Source organism: Neodiprion lecontei, chromosome 6 (assembly GCF_021901455.1).
Source record: "Neodiprion lecontei isolate iyNeoLeco1 chromosome 6, iyNeoLeco1.1, whole genome shotgun sequence".
In the NCBI taxonomy this organism is placed as follows: domain Eukaryota; kingdom Metazoa; phylum Arthropoda; class Insecta; order Hymenoptera; family Diprionidae; genus Neodiprion; species Neodiprion lecontei.
The window spans coordinates 20822886-20846123 of NC_060265.1; the positions used below are offsets into that span (position 1 = coordinate 20822886).

General features: G+C 43.6%; 1 protein-coding gene across 4 annotated transcripts in view; it reads right to left on the bottom strand.

The window, feature by feature from the left end:
- LOC107220224 (M-phase inducer phosphatase) overlaps window positions 1-22148 on the bottom strand; it is an 89451-nt gene extending 67303 nt beyond the window's left edge. The window contains exons 1-2 of one of the 4 annotated variants that reach the window (XM_046744337.1): window positions 21893-22148; window positions 20278-20774 (exon numbers count right to left, since the gene is read on the bottom strand). In XM_046744337.1, the coding sequence (XP_046600293.1) occupies window positions 20278-20503 (226 nt within the window). In that variant the 5' untranslated portion in view covers window positions 20504-20774; window positions 21893-22148. Of the gene's footprint in view, window positions 1-20277; window positions 20775-21005; window positions 21027-21444; window positions 21465-21687 lie in introns of those variants that run through there. The other 3 variants (XM_046744336.1, XM_046744339.1, XM_046744338.1) reach the window with 3 other exon arrangements.
- Window positions 22149-23238: the final 1090 nt, after the last annotated feature.

The window sequence follows — 23238 nt, forward strand, 5'->3', positions numbered from 1 at the left end:
AGAAGACGGGGATAAATGGAGGATTTGATCCTGCATACAGCGTCGAATGCACGGGAGCAAACCGTGATGAACGTAACTGACGGAAATTTTTCTACTCTCCTCAACTTAAAGATGTGCATGATAAAATTTCATCTTTCACCCCCCAGGTGCCCTCTTACATTGCATCTTGTGTGCACGTTTGATACCTTTTTAATCGATCGACACAACTAGCAATCAGATCTTCAAACCAAATGTTAGAACGTTTTAAAGCATTTCACCACGGTCACAAATGAAAATAAGTAACTAATCGTATTTTGTCATGCTCATTGCCAGATACTCAAGTCCAAATCGAGAGATCTGGTTCTGAATCGAAAGATCGTCCTATTTTCTGCTGATTTTACTGAAATCACGTGGTAAGCTAAGTTGAAACTTGAAGAAAGGAATGGATGACCAGCGTGTTTGTGGTAAATCTTGGAACTTTGTCCACCTACGCCAGTTTTCCCGCGTTTTTTTCACCGGTGCACCGAAAACTCTTGGTCTCATCCTCTGTCTGGAAGTCAGGAAGATCACTTGGCTCAAGTATGCTTGGCTCAGCCGATGCTAAGGAACAGCTGACTGCTCCTGTGTTTACCGACTGGGAAGTACCAAAGGAAGTCCCAGTAACCGATCCCTTGGCAGCCGATAGAATCAACCACGGAACAAGCTGGATACCCTGATTTCTTTCCTCAAGATCAAGAGGGTGGAAGTTGTCGTGAGTGGTGGTCAGCCAGAATTATCGACGAGCATACCTTGGCGAGAGGGAGTTGGTGGTACGAGTCTGGAATAACTCAAGGAACATCCAGGCCAACGTTTTCTCGCCATGAAGTACATAGCGTTGATACCCGTTCGATTGGCAATATCTTTCTAATTATTAATTAACTTCTCAGTTCATTCGAAGGCATTAATTAATAGCTTGGAAAATTTACTGAACATAACCTCTATCACTGTCGTGATCTGACATTAGAATGGAACATGATACGAACATTTTTGAGTATAATTTCGATAACAACAAACATGAAAAAGGAGCTGAAAACGTATGTTGACAATGATTAGTTGAAACGACGCTCTGGAATGACAACAAATGATAGTTCCTCGATACCTCAACAATTCCCGAACATCGCCCACGCGAATAAATTCATCATCTAGATGACACGTGACTCGGCGAAAGTGGAATCAGCCAAGCTTGGCAGCTGAACGAACATTCGAATAAGGGAAACTGGAGCGCTTTTAGAGAGGAGACACGTGTCTGAGGTGTGATTTGATTTTCTAAAAATAGGTGAAACTAGGAAGGGAATTTCCTGAGAAATGTACTGCAGGATCGGGGACGAGTAAATGGAGCGCACATGGCACCGCGGTTCGGTGTTTTTAAGGTGAGGGTTCCGCTCATGTAGCCCCCCATCAGACATCCGGAGGAAGTTATCGCGCGCCGTTGGCTGCATGGCTTCTTACACCAACACGTGGGCCTTGCGCGACATGTTATAACTGTGTGTATCAATATCACAACCACCCTGCAGGGTTTTATACTCGCATCCGGCGCGATGCGGCAAGCCTGAAATTTCATAAATATTTTCAACTACGGGTTATCACAGCTTTGGCGCCTGACAAGAGGGTCACATAATTCACAGACACGACACACCCGGTGGATCCGGAGCTGCTGCTGAAAACTGATAAACTGATAAAACTGACGCCGATATACGATTAACCACGTGATCGATTTACGGGCAATGAACTCTCGCCTCGGAAAATACACGATTATTTTACGATTGTAAAAGAAAAAAAAACTGGAGTCCGTAGACTCGACACTCTGGCCGTGAAAGATTCAAATTTTTCGTACCAGGATTATGCTCATCAAATATAACGTGTATGAAAAAATGTGCATAATAATAGATTCGAGCATTGTTTCTCTTTTTCTAGATTTGTGTACGATCAAATTTCTTTTTTTCTCCATCAAAAATGATTATTTAAATTTGAAAGAAGGTCTTGAAGTACTAGTTAAAAAAAATTATTTCAAAATAGGATTGGATTAAATATCTCGGGAACAATTTTGGAGTCCCGCGTTTTCAACATCATGCAAAATGAAAGCGAGCCAACATGAGTTTCATATATAAACATTTTCAACGCGTACGTCATAGGATAGATTGTCAGATGCTAACGGCGAAGAAGAGAGACTTGGGATGTCCATGCAGTTGGCAGAATGTTGTTATGGGGCCTTATTCAAATGTAAGAATTCATTCATCGTGGCGCGCAGACAGGCGAATGTATACGAACAGGTATACATAATACATATAGTGGGCGTAAGTGAAGCAAAAGGGGCGCAAAGTAATTGAGCATCGTATACGAAGGAAGCGCTTTCAGCTGTGATTCCTTCCTTTGGCTAACGTTTCTCTTCATCCTGTTTCCACCAAGAAGCACGCGCCATGTCCGGGGCGCGTCTATCTTCTTTCTCGTTTTATCATCTCTTCCGTCTCTTTCGAGAAACAGGTGAGTATACGATAGACACGCAGTTCATGCGACAAAGACCCTTATTTCCGCCTCTACGACACATCTTGCAATGACGTCATATCGTATTCTTCAGCGTTTTTCCTCTCTAACCGTTTTAATTTCTTCACTATGAGTCGTCGAAGAAGTTGCGGCTAATTTGATGAAAACAAATTTGTGCTAGTTTCTTCTAGTTATAGAACGTGACATAGAACGTGACAATTGGTACGACCAGTATACATAGGTTTTCGCTTCCCGACTCAATCTGTACTCTCTCTCTTCTCCCTAGCTGGAGTAAAAATAAATACGAAATCGGAGGGATCAAGAAGATCCTGTAGGGGTTGAATTTTTCTTCTAGAGGATGCGCAGAGCATACTATTTTTAGACAAAACCGTTTCTTAAACATTGAAATAGTCACTGGAAGGGGCGGAGGGGGGAAGGGGGGGGCTAAAAATAAATGACAAGCGTAATAAACTCGGAGCAAGGAAAGCTGTACTTTGAAAGACAAAAGTTGAAATTGGTAGAAATTGAATCGCTTTACTTGTTCCAATTTCTCTCTCAAAGTAACGGTCAGCTAATTCTATGTCAACTTTTGATCCGCTCTCAAGTACCGAAAATCGAAATATGCATTGCACAGTAACGTCGCATAGACCGTTCGATCGTCGAAAAGATAGACGTAAAACATCAATTAAACATAACTTCACACCTGGGACAACGCTGCTGCTGCACCAAGCGGATAAAAAGACAGTAGAAGAGAAGAGGTCAACAAACTATTCATGATTCATGATCGAATGTATAATGGAACGTAACGAGACGACTACACGTCTCTAGGACTGCACGCTATGCATATTATGCACACGTTTATCACACCAGCACGAGTCTGACATGACAATAAAAAGATTTTCACGCCGGCAAGTCAAATGGGTGTCTAAAAAGAGTACTTTCAAACTGTTGCGTATTCTTCCAGCTGATGAGGTGCAGAAAATATATCCGATTCGTTGACGCCTGCCCGTCGTAGTTTCTTTAAATTTATCAAGGTACAAATCATTCGTGTAAAAAAAAAAAAACATGTATGAATTCGAAACGATTTTCTAATCAGGCTGAGTGGTGATGATCATGATCGATTAACAGCTGGAAACGCGATTCGTGTGTACCTACATGGCGGTGGTATTTGAGCGATGATGAATAACTTGATCCGTTAACTTCTATCTTGAATGTGCCCATATTATTCGATACTACGTACGAAATATTAGGCTGCGAATTAGATATACCTACCCATATGTAGGAATAATAATCGTATGGAGTAGGCAGGATCAAACCGCCCGCACACCGAACTATCCGAGCATTGTAGGTAGGTACACGCATAGAGCTGACTACGACTAGACAATACCGCGACTACCGTGCACGTTTGATTGCATTTGATACGGGGTGATATGTAGGGGGAGGGGGGGGGGGGGGGGGGGGGGGGATAATAAGGGACCAAGAGCGAGGGAGCAAATAAATAATCGATAGGTATAACAGCCACGCGAAGAGAAATAGGGTTGGGCGAGAGAACTGTGTTCGTTGACTCCTGTTTGCGGCACTGGCGTAGCTCACGACTAGTACAGTAAAATGTTAACCCATCATTGAGTGAGATCGTTTTTTTTCGATAAACCTTGGGAGTATCATTTCTGTGCCTTCTTAAGGATACTTTGATAGGCGTGTTATACAGCGCAGTTCGTCAAATGGTTTGCGTTTGAAGATGGTTAATTCTACTCGATAGTTGAGTAACCCTTTTCAGTGTAACGTTATTGGGAATATCGATGCATGTAAAACAGGGCGGAACGGCGCATGATGCTGTTAGAAATGATCGAACGAGAGCGATCGGTAGATTGAATCCACACAGGTGGCAAGTTCGATGGAAATGATTTGAAAGGTAGGAAGAGGAGGTATGGAGAAGTGGCTGGTTCCATGGATCCCATGGAGTGCGTCAGCGTGGCAGCTGAGGAGGTAAACCTTGGCAGTCTACGACAATGTTTCGTGGCACGAGCCTCGTCCGAGGGTTGGGGTCACGGCGCTCAAGGTATTACCTACTACAAGTATACGGTATGCATGGCTATAGGGGTGGCGTGTATTGAACTGTGCCAGGTGGTTCAGAGCCAGTCGCCCTTATTCTTTCGCGGCGTATGCGTTCATCGGTGAATGAGTGCGTGCGTTGGTACACAAGTGCGTTTACTACACTCGATGCTCTGCGTGCACAGTCACTACGTATATCTGCCGCGTATGTGCATGCCATGCCTACAGGCAGGTTTGAGCGTGTCGAGGTGCGTGCGAAGAGGTGGGAAGAGGTGAAGGCGGAAAAAGTAGAGAAAGTACACCGGAACGATCTTGATTAATAAGGGACAAGAACAACAAAGAGGGGAATACCCCGGAACAATTTGTTGTGTACACTGTCCTCAGTTTTCAATTATAGGTTAAAAACATTCAAGTTCATTGTTCAATTCATTATTCGTTTTTGGGTCAACCCTCCACCTAGCAAATATACTACTTCCATTAGATTTTTGTGACGCCTACACGAATGAAAAATATTGTGACAGATATGAAAAGTATTTGGAATGACTGAGGACACGCGGAATTTTTTCGGGTTATGCTGGCAAACTGACACTGTGTCATGATTAAGGGAATAGTAGGTACTAGGTATAGAAAAGAAGGATGTGATGTACCTGTGAGAGGTTCCGATCGTTGAACTTTGATGGAAAACTAAAGTTGCTGCTACTACTGTAATTCGATAATGGACTTCTGATGGGTAAATGTAAGCTAGATAGTTATTTGAGAGTGAGATATAGTGAAATTATAGCTAAATATTACATTGATCTATTGATGTATTATTCGAACTCATTTCGATCAAACTTGATCGATCGAAATTTCAGGTACTTTCGCAGACACTCATCAGTCATGGTACGACTCACTCTATTCGTCTGGTTCATCATTTCAATTCTATCAATAAATATTTCACATCAATCATGCAGTCATAGATCATAAATTGACAGTAAAAGACTAACCTCAACTAACAATAACCTTGATTTGACAACTCCGGCAAAACAGAAGTACTCACATACGAGTCCCGTATATATATAACAATCGAGTTGTTTTCAACCTCGAACCTTCGATTGTTCGCAATTTTTGCAAAAAGAAAGGGACTCTCGTACAACCTCGACTAGTTTAACCCTGACGCTAGCGATCGAAGCTACATGGTCGAGTTATCGATTGCTAGGTTAGCAGTCCTCGTCAACGGACTGCAAGCTGCCGTTACAGAGTGTATCGGCACAGCAGTAAGCACCCTGCAGACTACCTAATGACCCCACGAAACTAAGAGAGCGAAACACGCGTCCGTGTGACACGCGTGACACGTGCCACTCGTCTCTCAGTAAGACAGTTAATCACGCCACTGACTTTCTCTCTCTTCCTTGCTCCCTATCGTTTGTTAGATCTTTGCTTCTATGATATTATGCGAATTTTATGACACTGGTCAATTGGTTCTTACTCTCGCTTCCGATACTTTTCTATACACAAAAGGACGAAACTTGACACGTTACAGCTCATCGAAATGCGGGTTCAACAGTACAAATTTTCCAGGGTAAACAATGCTTGGGAAGATAATTTAAAAAAAAAAACAATAAGCTGCTATTCCAAGACATATACGAGACGTAACGTTCGTCCCAAATTTGCATGGTGCAAGGTGACATACTTTTGTTATGGCGTTCGTACTAGTTGCATTAGACCCTATAATATAATAAAGTAAAAGTACTAATAGATAACTTCAACTTTTAACACACGTGTTAACCATTTAGCCACAGGGTATGCGTCTCCTACCACAATCCTCTGAGCTTCCTTCCTCTCTTTTCATTCTTCGAAATGAAGCTAGCAAGAAGTCAAATGACTTCAACACTTCTATAAAACGGAGTTCGAACATCTAACGTTATTTCGTTGAAAGGACTGGGTAGAGGTCGTTGACCTCGTTCAAAGGAAACATGCCTCCGAAGCTATTGCCTGTGATTTCACTTCGGTCTCGTTGGTGTACCGCATTGAGCCAAGTACAAGCGTCGATGATCACGGATCGACAGAAACAAAGCAACCAACTAACAACCTCACCGGTTTGTCGTAAACAGAGACGTGGTTTTAATGAAGGTACCGCCGCTAATTCAACCCAAAACGAAACGGAGGCGCTAGGCACATATGCTGACATATGTCGCCCCGTATCGGCGGCGCGTGCTCAAGATATTGTAAGAGGATCTCGCAGCTATAGTAGCGGGGCAAAAGACCCGGGGTGCCTACCGGTCAACTTCGTGCAGGGGCTGCTCGGGGGCGGCGTGGCTTCCTGGTTACGGACGGTGACTCCCCCGGTAAAACTTTGCCTGTGATGCGTATGCGTGTACGTGTGTGTGTGTGTGTGTATTTGTGAGTAAAACACTCGCAGCATGCGAGCAAGCGAGATCGTTGCACCAGGTCGACGATTGCAACCAGAACATGGCACAGCAGAGAGAGAAGAGGAAGAAGAGAGGAAAGGGGGAACGAAGAGGGCCATGTGTTCCTCGAGTTGGTGTGTATGGTGGTGAAGTCTTTCCGTGGAATTGCCGAGAGACTGCTATAACAGGTTGAGATCCGCCGACCGTGAACGCCGGAATGCACATACTGACAGACAAATTTCATTCTCGATTATAGCTCATCGCGATATGGAACAAAATCCTTAATTCGATACTTCATCGCCTCGGAAGTTTCGTGAACATGATTGACGGAGAGGGTTGTATAGTATATGTGTAATTTAAATCCAGAGAAACTTTATTTTTTAAAAGAAAATTTTTAACCCACGCGTGACGACGATTAGTGAAAAAGACCGAACCGTCGCAGTGACGGGTTGAAGAATTATTTCACGCTCGATTAGAATACTTAATTCTGTTATAAACAACCCATCCAATAATCCATCTACTAAAATGTGGGATTATCTGGTTCTATAGGGACAAAATAAGCGAGTAGCTATTAGCTACGGCCTAATTCCTATTTAGTTTCTCCTTCCCCATTAATAATTCCCGCTCAATATGTACCTACCTTCCTGTCCTCTCACACATGTCCGCAACACGTTCGACGATTAGGATGGAACGTGTTCAATTTACACACACGTTTTCAATGTGTTTGGATAAAACACACACACACACACGCGCACACGTTGTCAAGCGTGCCGCTCGTTCACGTGGGGATAGGTATTCACTAATGCAGCGACTATTCGCCATGTGCAGACTCCCACGTGTCTAACGGTCGCGTTTGTGTTATCGAAGGACACCGGGATCGGAGGGGCCTTCCGAAGCCCTGATAGGCATGATTCACTAGCTCTCCTACAGCCACGCGCCACAGACCAATGGGAGTCATATACCCGGATCGACATATGTGGCGCATCCCGGCTAATTTGACCCTTCGCTTGTCGCGAGTGCAGGGCACGAAGGGCCGTTACGAATGGAGTGACTTCGCCGGTTATGAATCGATTTCATTTTTTCTCTATCCCCCCCTCCCCACTCCTTGTCCGATAATCAGTTTGGTATTGCCGTTTTCTTCACCCTCTCGTTTTTGTTCGCGCAGGAATAGAGGAGTTCCATAAGAATGGTCTGGATGGTAGAGCGTTCAGAGATACATGATCACGTGCAAGGTATAACGGGCGAGCGTCGTTGTGATAAGAGCAACGCCCACGTTTCGAATGTTTCATGTATTTATACTGCAGATATGGTATTAGGAGAGAAAACGGTCGAGCGTCGCTTCGTGTCTGTAATATAAAAAGTCACCTTATCACAGATATGGGAATAAAATTAACCGACCACCGAGCTACGCGGTTAACTTGTGAAGCGCTTCGGTGCACAACGTTGCGCGGTTCGTGGTTTTTTTCTGATTTCCTAGTTTCCGCATTTTGCAGGTGATATACCATATGGTCTATTAGAATATATTATACGTTTACTTCTCGCGGTATAACTACACATTCCGTTGAAATATTTATTTGCCAATCGTTGGAAGAAAAAAGAAAAATCCATAATCTGTCGTTATCAATTTAGAATTTATTAATTGATATTTAATTAAATCAAACGATTAGGGAATCTTGGCAATTCAATACGAGCACCGCGATAATTGTTGAATGTAGATGCAGTAGAAGAGGAATTACCATTTATGCCTATAATACGTATACGATTGAGTATAATAGCCCATATGGCGTTGCATGTGTTCTCGTCATGTGAATACAGCAGTTAAATGGTATAGATGTTCACCAAACCAGGACTATCTACCTGTGCCATGCCTTATACCTACCTACGGAATTTGAAATTTATTCTAATATAATACAGTCGGCGCTTGAAACAATATGGTCGGTGCATGCGATTATGCATGTAAAGCACTTGTTCAATACATAGGCGATGGCCGGTGCGCGAGGGAGTTGTGAAAAATTCCGGTAAATTGAAATTTGGGCAAATTTTGTGATAAACGGTAAAATGCGAGATTGGCAACGCCGTTAAGAAGGCGTTGATTAATTTTGTCGAGACCGTTCAGCGCCGCTGAATCGTGAAGCAGAAGCTCAAGTAATGAAAAAAGGAATAAGATAGGACAATTATAATGGTCGAAAAGTGATACCGTGTCTTATTATAGGTGTGTGGATAATTAATCGAACCGTGAGCCGGTCGCGCATAACGAACCGGCGAATGTTGAAGGAAGGGGTTTCTTACAGAGGCTTCCGTCCGCCAACGGAAGGAATTTACCTTGGAGCTAACGGAGCTGGAAGGCGCGCGCGTTGTAAAAATTTATTTGATCGAGACGACGGGACGTTATTATACAACGTAGCGCAAAGGAGTAAAACGCATGGCGGGATCAAGGTGGGCGCCCGGAATGAGATCCTTCTTTGGTATATAATATATCCGTTAAGGGATAAATTTTGAAATGAAATTAGGGGATGGATGCTGGTTGCCGTTGGGTTTTCGTTACCCAAGTTCAGGGGGACGGGACAGACGACCTTCCTCCGCACCCTTATGAAATCAAGATATCTACTGCGAGCCGGGAATACGTCGCAGGTATATCGAAGACTCCTTTGCATCGATTGACTCCTGCAAGCCGACGTAACGGACTTCCAGGACTTCCCGGTCTGGTTTATTGTCAACCTCTTTTCCGGCATCGAACGTGTTCCGTTCAGTAGTAGGTACCTAACGCAGTTACATAGAAGAAGTCTCCTACAAAGAAGTATTCCTCAAGTGTGAGTACAGAAGTATGAATTAACTCCACAAGTGACGGTGATATTTTTTTTTTTTTTTTAGCAATAAAGTCGCGGATGTTTTCTAAACTTGAAAAAACACACCACCACTCAAAAATAACCGATTCGTCCTTGAGGACCAGTGAAGGCGGCGGTACTTGAAATTTCATTGTCGTGCGCACGCTGCGGCGAAAACATTGAAATAGAGTTTGTGACGTAGTATAAAAGAGAATGAGGAAGAGGCGGAAGCCTTTGGGATGCAGCGAGTGCGGGACGATGAGCCGCGGAGAATCCGTTTGGAGTGGTAGTAAGAGCAGATGATTCCGGCACTTTTACGGATCCCTTTAAAACATGCAAATGCATCACGGTAGGTAGAGAGACAGTGGAAAGCCTGTTCGCCGGTCTGGTTTACCTGCGAAAAAGGCATGGAGGCAGACAAGGCGCGCGTGCACCGGTTTCTCCTCCCAGTGTATGTACACACATCGTGCCGCGATGATCCTCCTTCGGTAGTTTGATCCTCCGGCACGTGGAGGAGCACCTCCCACAGGAAGACGACATCCTGCACCTTGTGCCCCGGCACCTCGTGTCCTTTGGCCTTCGCGTTGCGCGCACTATGCGCTCGTGATATGCAGATATGCAGCCTGTACCTTCGTTTCATCTGCAGGACATTTCGCAACAATTTCTACCAGTGAGTTACGTGGGCGTCGTGTCATCTTCTGGATTCTAAAGTGCAGGATAGATTGCGAACGACGTTCTTGGTCTGCTTCGTCCACGAATTATAAGGATGTGGGAATACCGATCGAAAAAAGATATCCTATATCACACTTTTGTTTTATTTTCCGAGTGATTACTCGAATCATTCCATTGTCAAAGTTTGGGAGATGGTAGAGTTTACAAATTTGCTTGCGGTTGATTCTCACTAGCTTTGAAGTTATGGCAGGGTACTCCTTGGCAAAATCCCGCGTTTTTTGATAGTTGTTAATTATCCTTTTCAAACTTCTCTTAGCAATCAGACAAGCACAATCATGAACCCTATCTTTTGCTAGATTTTGAAGAGATTTCATGGCTGAGTAGAAAAACTCTCTTCGCCGATTGCTTCGTTCTCCTCATTCGCATAGTCGCCACCGAATTTCAATTCCATATTTTCTCTCGCATAATCAATTCTACAGTTAATTTTGAAAATCGAGTATATCCATGAATTGAACCGACCGCCATGACATAACCTAAACTGTGTAAAGCCCTGATTCATGGCGGAAAGTATGTACCAAATCATACACGATGTACCCGTAGGCACAGTAAACTGGGTGATAATTTGGCGCCGGAAGTCTGTCTTTAATTTCTTGATTTCTCGGAGGCATAACCGCGCCCGTTTCGAATCCGGTACTTATTACTTCCATTATTCCAGAAACATATATATGGGCGTGTGTGTGTGTGTGTGTGTGTATACGTATACAGCGCCGTATAAGGTTTGGGCCGTAATTTTCACCGGGAACGGCACAATGGTGACACCTTGTCGCTATTGTCGACCGTCGGAGCAGTAGACGTGGTGAACACATGCGCTCGCTCGCGCGAACCTTAAGAATACACTGCGCTTATGCACGCTAGAAAAGCGTACGTAGTGCAAAGAGAGCCGAGCTCGTGCTCCCCCGAAAACGGTGTCAGACAGGGCAGCGGAGGGTTGCACTTCGGGACCCAGGGACCCGAGGGAGTTGGGGACCCCGGGGATCTGGGGAACCTGGGGGACCTGGGGGACCAAGGCGAGGCGCAGCCGGCACGTGCCCAACGAATTTTTCACCCAACGGATATCCGAGGCACCGCGAGACGCCCCGGGAAGGGTCCTCGACCGAAGGAGAAGAGGAACTTGATTTTCAGAATAGCTTTCGAAAATTGTCATCACATGCAATTTACCGAACGGAAAATCCAGAGGCCGTAATCGTTCGGGAAAGTTTATTTATACTCGAACCTCGAAATTAAGAACTTGTGTCACGGACAGCCCGAAAACCCAAAATCTGTTGAACTGATTTCAAAAAGACCACCTGAAGCTAATAAAGTCGAATGTAAGTATAAATTACGTCCCAGTGAAGCAGGAAAAAATTGTTAAACAATATATTGCAGCTGTGAACGCTTTGCTATTCGCAACGTCAGAGAATTCACATTATTTCATACTTGTTTCGTTAAAAAAAATTTATCTGGCGAGTCCAGTTTTGAGGGAAAATAACTCAGTTTGTTCGAAAACGAATTATGTGCAAATTGTCAGAGACAGATATTCTTTCGTTAACCGGACCGTTGTTAAGAAAAATTGTCATAATTTACAGATGATGAACTTACGATTCAGCGAGAAATACATCATTCTTATCAAAAATCTAACTCAGACAATTTGTGGAGAATTCATTTACGAATAAAATATTCTTCATCAGAATCGAAAATATGATGTGAATTTTTTCAACCGGTCATAGTGTAGAATAGAGTAACTCATCTGGTGTTGATAAAATGCGATCATATATTTACAATTAAAGTTACGCATTTTTTCGTATTGCGAGGACTTTTTTACTTCAACACTGTTTTGCTCTGACTTTAGAGTAAGAAGATAATGTGAAGAATAAATTTGGTTTATTTTTCTCGCTGTCATCGCCTATCATACCCAAAACACTTCACTCCCATTTCAATTAATTTTATAACAAAACAATCACTTCGTTACGAGATCGCTTACGTAATTTTTTTCTTCGCTCTGGAGTACAATATTCGAAGGCGCTTGAAATTGCAGGCGTGCAAGAAACAGTATAACACAAAAACCAGGATGAAGATAGAGCAGGATTGCAACAATTATCGTCGTCATTCCACATGATTGTATTTATCCATCACGTCTATATTTGCAAACAAGATTCGACGAGTTGCACGAGCAATCTAAAAATAAATCCGCTTGGGGCCACGATTGTACACAAAACCCATAAACTCACCCACATCCACAGCCTCGCGAAAGTGAAATGAAACTAAAACTTTCGGTCTTTCCCGCCACAGAGTCACGTGTCAAAATTGTTCTTTTTGCGCTGTAACGACATTATCGGATGCCGCAAGATTCGGGAAACCACAGGGCCGATACTTCTACCAAAAACTGGGCACAACTCCGAAGATTAAGCGCTCAACTTCAATATCGGATTATTCTAGTCAGCACAAATTTTCAAGATCTGCACAGCTGCAGGAATTCCGTATAACGCGAGTAATATTTTCATCCCCGCCGGGAACCGCGTTGCTGATAAAAATGCAGCGTGTCGACGTTGAAATCAACTTGAGGCAATGTTATACGTCGTTGTCGTCGTACGGTAAGGTATCAGATTCCTTTCGCAGGAAACAGGCCAACCAACCGTGTGAAGCATTTGCCAACTGGAAACTGTCTTATCTTAGGTAAACACGAAAAAACCGTTTGACAACTCCGCGAACTGCGACACAAGTTAGCGTTTCACACGTGCTCGTGCAAGTTTACCAGACTCCGGACGATGCGTCCTGCGAAACGAATTCGGGACTTTTTTACAATTTCTATTGAGAAGTTGGTTAGAGGGGATTTTTGCCACCGAACCGAAAACGCGGCAGCTAGAATTGCAATTATTGTTCCTAAAATTTTCCCGCTCTGTGTTCACGATGCAGCCCGCGAACAAATTATTCCGGTTGTGTAAAAAGTTGATTAGTTATTCGGCCCGCGACCGTTAAAGGTTGCCAAAGTGCATCCTTCGTCTTCGGAAATGTTGCGCTACTTGCCTTACCGGCCTTACAGGATATGCTGATGAGGCGGCGTGACGGCCAGGTTGCAAAAGCCGTCCCCCTCAACCCTTTCAGCTATATACTAGATAGTTAGGTACTTTAAGGATCCTGCGCTCACGGGACATTTAAATTTTAAATCCCGATCGGAAAACCATTTCTCTCCCAGTCCTCCGAGGTAAGACTCCATTAGACTGCGCGTTCTCTTGGTTCTTCTTCCTCCGTACGTCTGTTGACTTTTTATACGTTTCTTTCCGTTTCTCCTTCTTTTTTTCCTTTCCTCGACACAGATACGGACGGTTGCGTATGAGGCATTCCTCTATGCCAAACCGACCTGTACGGATGACCCTCACCATGGGTGTGTTTTTTTCATTTTCAACTATGGTGTAGAGTGTATAAAATAAAACATCTTTCACCGGGTTTTAGATTGTTTGGACCACGAGTTTGATTTTTACTGCTCCGAAAAACACGAAAGCTCAATTTTCGAACGAAAAACCCCGATCAATCGGCTTCGAATTTTTCTCATGAATTCTTTGTTAAAAAAGTTTTTTGTCACGTTTTACTTACTTGTTTCGACAAACTTTTGTAAACCAAAAGTTTTTTTACTTCCATTAAGGTCTCAAATTTTCGTTTTTTAACATAAAACTCATGGCAAAAATTTACAGCCAATCAATTAGGATTATTTGTTCGAAAATTTAATTTTTGTGTTTTTGAGAGCAATAAAAATCAAACCCGTAGTCGGAAAAATCTAAAACTCAGTGAAAGATAATTTTTTCATACAGTCTACGCCATACTTGAAAATAAATGAAATTGCCGATAATTCGGGTCAGACGTAGGTCAGTTTCGGATGGAATGCCTAATATCCAATCATTCTCATCATTGGCTGTGATGTCACTCATTTTAACGTTTTATTGAACGAATTAAGTGATTTTAGGTTTCAGATCTTCATGCGTTTGGTCTAATTGTCAACTCGTTGTTTATCAAGTTGCGAAATAGACATAAGAACGACGTGTAACCGCTTTCAGTAAAACATCACGATCACCGAGAAGTGTAGAATTTTCGTAAACAAAAGGGAAAAAACTCGAGACAAAAAAATGAAATCTAAATCCTTGAGTCGATGGTGTAATTTTTTTCTTTATGCCAGTGACCCAGTATATCAATACCATGAGATACCAATCATTCAAGAGGATGAAGTTATTTTAACGATGCATGTTTAGGAAGAATCGTTACTTCGAATCTGCTGACTTCTTGAAAGTCATTCTAAAATTCCGCAATAATGGTTTTTTCCCTCAAATTTCGTTACGTTAACGATACTAAATTCAGCCTCATTATCACTAAACCTCGACAAAACAAGTTCTTGATGAATTTCATCCAAATTACAAATAACGATACTCAAACATCAACGACAATTACGCAAGCGGCTAGATAAATGTCCACTGTGGTACTACAACCCTCGAATGAATCAACGATAGCGGGTATAAAATTGCAAACTGGTCCAGGTTTATCGAATCGGCATCAAGCACGGCTAAAAAACGGTGTAAGATGTAAGATGGTAAGAAAAAAGAGGGGGGGAGGGGTGTTCGTTAATCCAATGGGACGTTTTTACGGAGGGTAGAAGACCCAAGCGATATAACAACGGCGGGTTTCCTCGAGCGGGATGAAAACTAGAACTCAATAAAGCGAGCCCCCTGCATGTATATAATCTCGAGTTTCGACCCGTGGTCAGCGCGCGCAGAGACACGCGACGTGGACGACGATCGTCGAGAAGTTGCTTATAAATAATTATAAGGAACTCGTGCCATATGCTACGCAGGGGGTAAGGCAAAGCAGCCCGTGACACCGGTCTCTGCGGCATCGAGAAATTCACGTCAGATGCTTTATGGTGTGCGTGCGTGTGTGCGTGGCGTGTAGAGCAAGCTGACAAGAGAGAATAGGCGATAGGGCCAACCAACCACGCGCGATTCGAGTGACTGGTTGGCCGGTGACCGAAACAATTAGGAACGCGCGAGCCAACTTGACGTGCGGGCAAAGGAGGCCCAGCCTTTCGTCGACGTCGTCGTCGCGACGTACCCCGTTGTTCCACGCAAGCTGGGCACAAGGTACCTTAACCTCGCGTGAGATCGATCCCAACAATAAGTCGGCGTGTACTCTTCAGTTTCGGGGCTCGAGTCATATGTCAGGGTTCAATTACCGCATTGTGTATAACGAGTCGCGAGTCACGGTCATTGTTTTTAAGAAACGCACAACGGGGAACGGGCTTCTTTCACTCTGACTAAGTTATTACGTAAGACTAAAAGGATTTTTCATCCCGCACGCATTTCGAGAAGCTCCGTGAATTCAAGCAGCGCCAGATTTTTAAAAGATCTTTTCGGACCTTTGAGGGGATGCTGTTGTAGGTACTCGGTTTCCATGCTGATTTTGGGTGTCGTCGAATATTTCATCTCCACGGATCTCGAACGCGAAAAAGGATACAACAAAAACGTGCCTAAAAATTTTTGTTTTACGCAAAAGCGGAGAAATGACGTGAAATATACGAAATCGTGATTATTGATTATCACGACTTCGCACATTATTAGGTTTTAGATAGTTAGAGGTCTCTAAGTTTACGCAAAGTTTAAGTAATACCAACATCTTAAAGCGATTTTAGCTGCAAGAAAAATTCAGTTCGTAAAACACCCCTGTCTATGTTGGGTGAAAAAAAAACATTTTTGCGTTATTCGGTCAAGTCAATGCATCCTGAATACAATCACGACATAGCAACTAAAAAATCTAAACTTGAAAAAGGACCAAAATTTATAACTTTTTCATAAGCACCAACTTCCGCGGCGAAGTAAATTTTTTTAAATATCAATTGAACTGAATAAATTGTAACATTCGGTCGAATTGTTCTAAAAATCAGGCATCGAAAGATTACAAATCCAACCTGATCGGAAAGCTTGCGACAATTGCATTTCTTGCTCCTACTTGCTGTACCGCATACCGTCCAAATGGGAAAGTAACTAATTCATCAATCCAATTCACTTGTAAACATATTTGTAAATTCGGACAAATTACGATGAGATTGGAAATTCGAAAAAAAACTTGTCGCTTCTGCAAGCCGTTCTTTCGAGATCTTATAATAACTAGATTTTCCAGCGTTTTCCGATTCTTCATTGACCACCTTTTCATCCCCGACCCCCGAAACCATACCGAATATGAAAAAGCCGTCCAAAGGTGAAAGGACGCGCAGGTTGAAACAATCGGTTCCCCAGCGCACGACACGTACCTGCGTTAGTGTAAAACAGGTGGATTTGACTCTAACTGACAGTCACCGCCCCGACACGTAGGTATAACCATAGAACTGCATTTCCACCTTGCGTAATAGTGCGGCTGAATTTTCCGTTGGACACGTAGAGAAGCGTGGCACGAGCGAGTCTAGCTTCGCCGAGGCGAAACCCAGCGCAAACCCCTCCCACTCTTCTCGACGAGGATAGTAAGAGCAAAAGGGGCCCGGCCGCCTTGATCAACGCGCTTGTTGGGGCCTCACCAGGCAAGTGTGAGTGTAATTCCCGCGTGGCTAGGCGAGTTACACAATCGCTACGAAACGGTCAGCGAGTGTGTGCCTACAAGGGTAAAACCAAGTGAGTGCGGAGCACGACGTGTAACGCAAAACGCAACGTACTATGGGGGCAGCGAACAAGAACGGGGCGACATGTGGCTTTCCGTTGAAACGCCATCCCTAATAAGTCGTTACCCTCGCTCCCGATACCACGTTAAAGCGCCAAAAAGCCATATAATACGGGTCTCTTTTTCCTTTTATCCTATGCACAATTTAGCCAGCAAGATAACGACAAACGAAGGAAAACTTGATACATGGTGTAAATTGGGGCCAGAGAGATATGAAGGTCAATGATCGGTGCGTGGGACGACGACACGTTTAGTTTCAAATCATTCTTTCTCTTGTTGTTGGTCTTCCTAGTGCACACAAAAACCCCGATGAGATAATTTGATATTCTTTTTTTCTTTTTTTTTCTTTTTTTTTACCCAAAGACAGAATAGAAATTTCAGAAAAGTACACGCGGATGACAATCGCATGCAAACAATTACAGAGTCGATCGACTCTACGCCAATGTCGTTGGGAAATTGACATTCATGATACCAACCACAAGAATCTGAACACGGAAATAAACCTTGCGTATAAGGTACCTACTTCTGTTTTTCCTTCTAAAACGAAACTCAACAAAATCCCTTTTCCTTGTATAAAAATGAGTATTATATAGCTAGACGTCGTAAGGCTCGTCATTTGAAGGATCGAGCCCAGCCAGGCGAGCCTTTTAAACTTTAAATACCCTAGCCATCCCTTTAAATTTTTCGAAGAGAAAGACGCTCCAAGAGAGACAGCAAAAGATGGCGAACTTGGTGTGCATTGCAAGGATATAAAGGGTGACAGACAGGCAACGGGTTAAAAATTGTTCTAGTGGAAAAAACGGAGAGTCGTCGATTTGGCCATAATTACAATTTACCGTATCCCTCCCCCCTTGTGAATTATTTCAACAAATTTTAGTTTACAAAGAAATGAAACTTGGATCATTTATATAAGATTTTCTTTTATAGAAAGAGTAAAAAAATCCGAACATTTCACACTTGTACATATAATGATTTTCAGGACGGACAAGATTTGTTCATGTACCTCAGAGTCTCTTTCTAAATAGCAAAAAAGAAATTGGCACACCGCTTGCGACAAAGAGAAGTCGATGAGCAACGAGGAGGAAACCACCTCCGCAAGTTGCCGCGATACGCGCTCACACACGGTTTTGGCAAATGAACAGCTGATTCCTGCTGGCTAACGGTCTTGCGGGGGTAGGTCAGTGCCCCAGGCGGCCTCACCCCCGGGGAAGCCCGTCCCGGCCCGGGTCTGGGGTGTGGAAGGTGACGGCGACGGTGACGGTGAAGGGAAGGGGGAAGGAGTGTAAAGGTGGCGGCGCACCTTGGCATAACTGCAGCAGCAGCAGCACGGCGCCCAGGTAGTTGCGAACGCGTGTGGGTTAACAGACACGAACGCAGGTAGAGAAATCGTGTAAAACACGAACGTGAATACACAGATGCAAAGCCATCGGAGAGAAACACGGTCGCGCCGATATTTCTCGGTGTATGAAAGCAGGTGAGCACCTGGCCGAGTCGGGGCACGAACTACTTGTTTCCCTAAATCCCGGGGGGTTCTCAACTCGAAGTCGAGGTAGAGAACGGAAGGAATGAAGGAGAAAAAATTTTAGGGGAGGACAACCAGTCTGATCGCGGATCCTCCCGTCGGGTTCGCCAAAGCATTTGTAACGACGCGGCGACGAGATGAGACACCCTTCTTTGTTCTTGCGGTTCTCTCTTCGTTGATTAATTCGCGAGGTCAGCTGTTAGTCAAACCAGCTGTAAACACGAATGGCTGTTGTCTCACTAAGCGAGCGTCATTAATACGCGTCAAGAATCTCTGCGTCGTTACAACGACGAGGGTCGTCATCCTCTGCATCTTCGAACCAAATTCAAAGTCCCAAACCTGCGTTTCGACTTGCCGTTTAGCCAAATCGTACACGTGGATGCGATCGGACTTCAATCGTGCAAATAAACAAATTCTAAGCTGGAGATAAGATGATGCGAAAAGAAAAAGAAAAAGAAAAAAAAAAAAAATTGGAGGAATTCCGATGCGAGCGAGTATTTGCCGATTGTCTTTATTTTAATTTGAGAACTACTGCCATTTTAAGACGTGGCACGGCCCGTGGAGGCCCTCTGCGGCAGACGTCATCGGGCCCCCCCTTCAAGGACGGGGAATCCCTCTAGCCTCATCCCATTCTCACACCGTCTCTTCCCGTCCGCTTGTCCGTCTGTCCGTTCTCTTCTTTCGTGAAGCAGTCTGGACGCGATTCGATGTGTTCGTGCACCGCGTGTAGGTGTGTATAATGATAATAATGAGTGAATTCGCAAGACGGGGATATTGAGGTCTCGTTTCATCAAATATTCTTTAGCGTAATTTTTCAATTTGAAAAATTTGTACATTTCACTAATTTTACGATGTGTGAAGAGACGAAGATCAGCTGACGCGACGTTTTAACATTCTTTTCTCTTAATTCAACTGAACACGTTCACGGTGTTTGAAAGTGAAAATCGGTAACAGTTATCTGTTGACGATGAAAAAAATAGCAGAGAAAAAATAATACCGATTCTACAATCAAACTGTACACGCGACGAGAATTTGAATTACACAAAGTATTGTTACACGTCATTACGCGTTGATTCCTCGAGTCTTTTCGTTTTTAAATTCATTGATACGTGTACACGCAATATGATGAATCGATTTATCAATTCAGACTTACAATCAAACATTTTATTACTTAACCACATCTATCAAGAGATGTTTCACAACACAGAATTTATCGCAAGTGTAAGCAACTTCAATGCGAAACATGACTTTATCCTAAAAAGTAAAACGTGAATTGTATTGCGCACGGTAATATAATGTATCCGTTAAATTGGATGAATTTCGAATTACACACGCGTTTGAACGAACGATAATTTCAATCGGTCGCGAGAGAGTGAATCGGTAAACATACATCCAAGTTCAATGACAAAGTGAGCCATTCGTACAGAATCGAAAACAAATAACAACGTGGATAGGAAATTGGAAACCCATATTAAACAGAACGATTGTACTATGATTTTACAAATAAGTACACACTACAGTCGGTCATGATTTGCCATAATACCTACGTTAAACTGACGTTACATGAGAATATTATTTCATAACTCACCCAGCTTCTTCGAAATTTCGTCGATGACATAGGTAGCGAGATTTGCATCGGTGCGGCAGCGTGTCGGCGTATCTCCGCTCGATATAGTCGACATGTCAAGAGCGTTGACGATGGTGGTCATAGGTGAAGCGTCGACGTCGTCTGGAGCAGTTGATTTAACCTCTCGTTTAGCGTTTTCACTGTCGTTTAACGGCGATAAAACGCCAACGTATCTCCGTCGCGACATGATTTGATTCGTTCGTTGGTTATTTTATTTATTTATTTTTAGATCTTTTTTTATTCCTTTGACGTGTGTATTATTCTTATTTTATACAGCGCGAAGTTAATCGACCGTTCGCGACAAGGTTAGGGTAGAATATTCAGGAGTACGTTATCATATCCTTCGTCGTTCGTTAAATTGTTAAAACTCGTCAAATGTAATTATATAACTGCGTTTAATTAAAAATCGCAACGTCGTTTCGGCAGCTTCGTTAGTACGGCTATGATGAAATTACGAACTGTAAAGAGAAGGGAATATAAAAATTACAAGAGGTCAAGAAATTCCGTGCAAAAATTTTATCCTATTTTTCTTTATCGTTGATCGTTGTTGATTTAAAAAAAAAACAAAAAAAAACATTCAAATAGCAGAAAATAAGGCATTATCGTAATTCCTTGAACACGGTTTCGCCCCTGCCACGTCGTACTTGAGTAGCGACATGTGTAACAATCAGATTGCACACGTATGATACCTAGGCACGCTGAAATTCAAACGCAATGTTTATCACAAGTCAACAGATTGGCGGAGGTGTTCGTGGTGTTTTGGATAACAGCAGCTGTTCACCGACTTCCGTTTCCGTCTTCTAACCAACTCGATACCGTAGCGACACGCGTTTCAACCGACATCAAATGAGAATAAACGAACGAACAATATTACATGTAGGAATATGCAGGGTAGGAATTTTTACTCGAATTTCGAATGAAAATATTTCTTATAATTGAATACGGATGTGTGTGTATTACGCGACACTGCTTATGAAAATATCTATTCTCTTTGACGAAACGGCAAATTTTGGTCGAACAAGCGATCGAGGGAAAATACGTGTGCCCCTAAAAATTAAAATTAGAATTGAGCCGTGAAGAGAAAGGAATAACGAGAAAAAAATCAAATGGGCGAGTGAATGATTGCACCGGTATAGTTTATTAGCTGGTATATAGTCTCGTCCGTCGTTTGGAAACATCGATTAGCAAAGATTAATGACTCAATAAAGCTGGTCTTTCGCTTAACGAACGAGGAAAGAAACCTAACCTAACCTAACACTAACGTGTGACAGAGGCCAGATTTACAGAGAACCGAGATCCCCGAAGGTTGAAGTAACGCGGGTATGCAAAAACGAGCGTAAAAACCAAAAACAATACGGTCAAAAAGATTACCTGAGACGTCCGTTTAAGCGGGTGGTCGAAAGATCCATCGGGCGAGAGAACCCGGCGCACAAATAACCACATTCAGGCGGGAAACGTCATGAGAGAAACGACGCAATCAATCGGACGGGGAAATAAGTGAAGGTGGACAGATGTAGAGCAGGATAGAGGAGAAGATAAGGACGTAATCGTTAACAAAAGCCTCTGTGTCTCTCACCTATCGTGACGATGCGTGTAACATGTTAAGCGACACTGCGCACTGGAATAATATCAAACCGTGCGCGATATTGAGGCGACAAAAAATTTAGTAAGATGAGGACGAGCAGGGCACGAACGATAACAATGAAGGTGAAGGATGACGGTGGTGATGATGATGATGATGATGACGACCTAACGGGCTAGACCGACGTCAACACGAGGCAAACCGCATGGCTGTAGAATCGAGACTGAACCACCCGCCAAACGCGATGCCGACGGTTTCGGACATCAGCGATAAACAAGAGAAGGTGCCTCCTGACTTCGCCTCGCCGGCCGGCTTTCAACCGTCGTTTCAGTCTGCTCGGCTGGTCCATGCTGTGGGAATTCGCAAGGGCGGGACCCTAGCGATATAGCGATTATACGGAGAATCGCGCGGGCGGCCGAGTCTCGATTCCCCCCCACTCCTGCCGACAACTTTGACAACAAGCTGCCGGTGTACGAACGCAATGTGACTACTTCGCATGCCGCGACACGAGGCGACGGGGGACCTTCCTTCTTTCTTTCTTTCTTTCTCTCGTTCGTTAACTCCTCTGCTCTCGTCTCCTCTCCTCTCCTCTCATCTTCTCTTTAAACTTTCAACGGTCGTTCGGGTAGCGACGAGATGGTGACGAAGCCCGCGGCGCCGCTCGCGCTCACGACCTGCTCTGTCGTTTATTAGACGCACACGCGTGCAGCGTGCGTCGCGACTCCGAAGGATGAATGAGTTCGATGAATGAGCTTCTACCGCGGATTACACCGCGGGCATTCGAGATACCCATTAGCCCTCGAACGATCCTCTTTCCCTCGCGGTACAGAGTTCAGGGACTTTTGTTTCTTGAAGTATTTTTTTTTTTTATCGTACGCTGTATACTTCAGAGGATTCAGGAACGCTGTTTGCTCCTTCTCGTGTAGATATGAAGAATACTTGGATCTGAAATACCTTTTCCCACGTGTCTATGATGTATTTCTATCTTATTCGCATCGGTATTTCCAATTTACGCAATTGGTTGTACAGACACGATATTCTACGAGTCAGTATCGACTCATATATATTATTCTTCAAGGCAACTTAACGCATGACGAGAACTTCAATTAGAAACTTTATCGAAATCATTCCTTTAAAAAGAGATTAGGGACGCTTGTATGAACGCGAATGTATGTACACTATAAGCGGATCGCTTACACGCAAACGAATCACGAAGCTCACATGGGTATGAGCATTGAGCATGCGATGTCACGCGATAGTTGAGCTGCGCTGCGAACCGTGAGCTATAACGCCGAAACGCTCGGAGACCAGTCCGCTGATTGTAATGGGGATGGATCTAA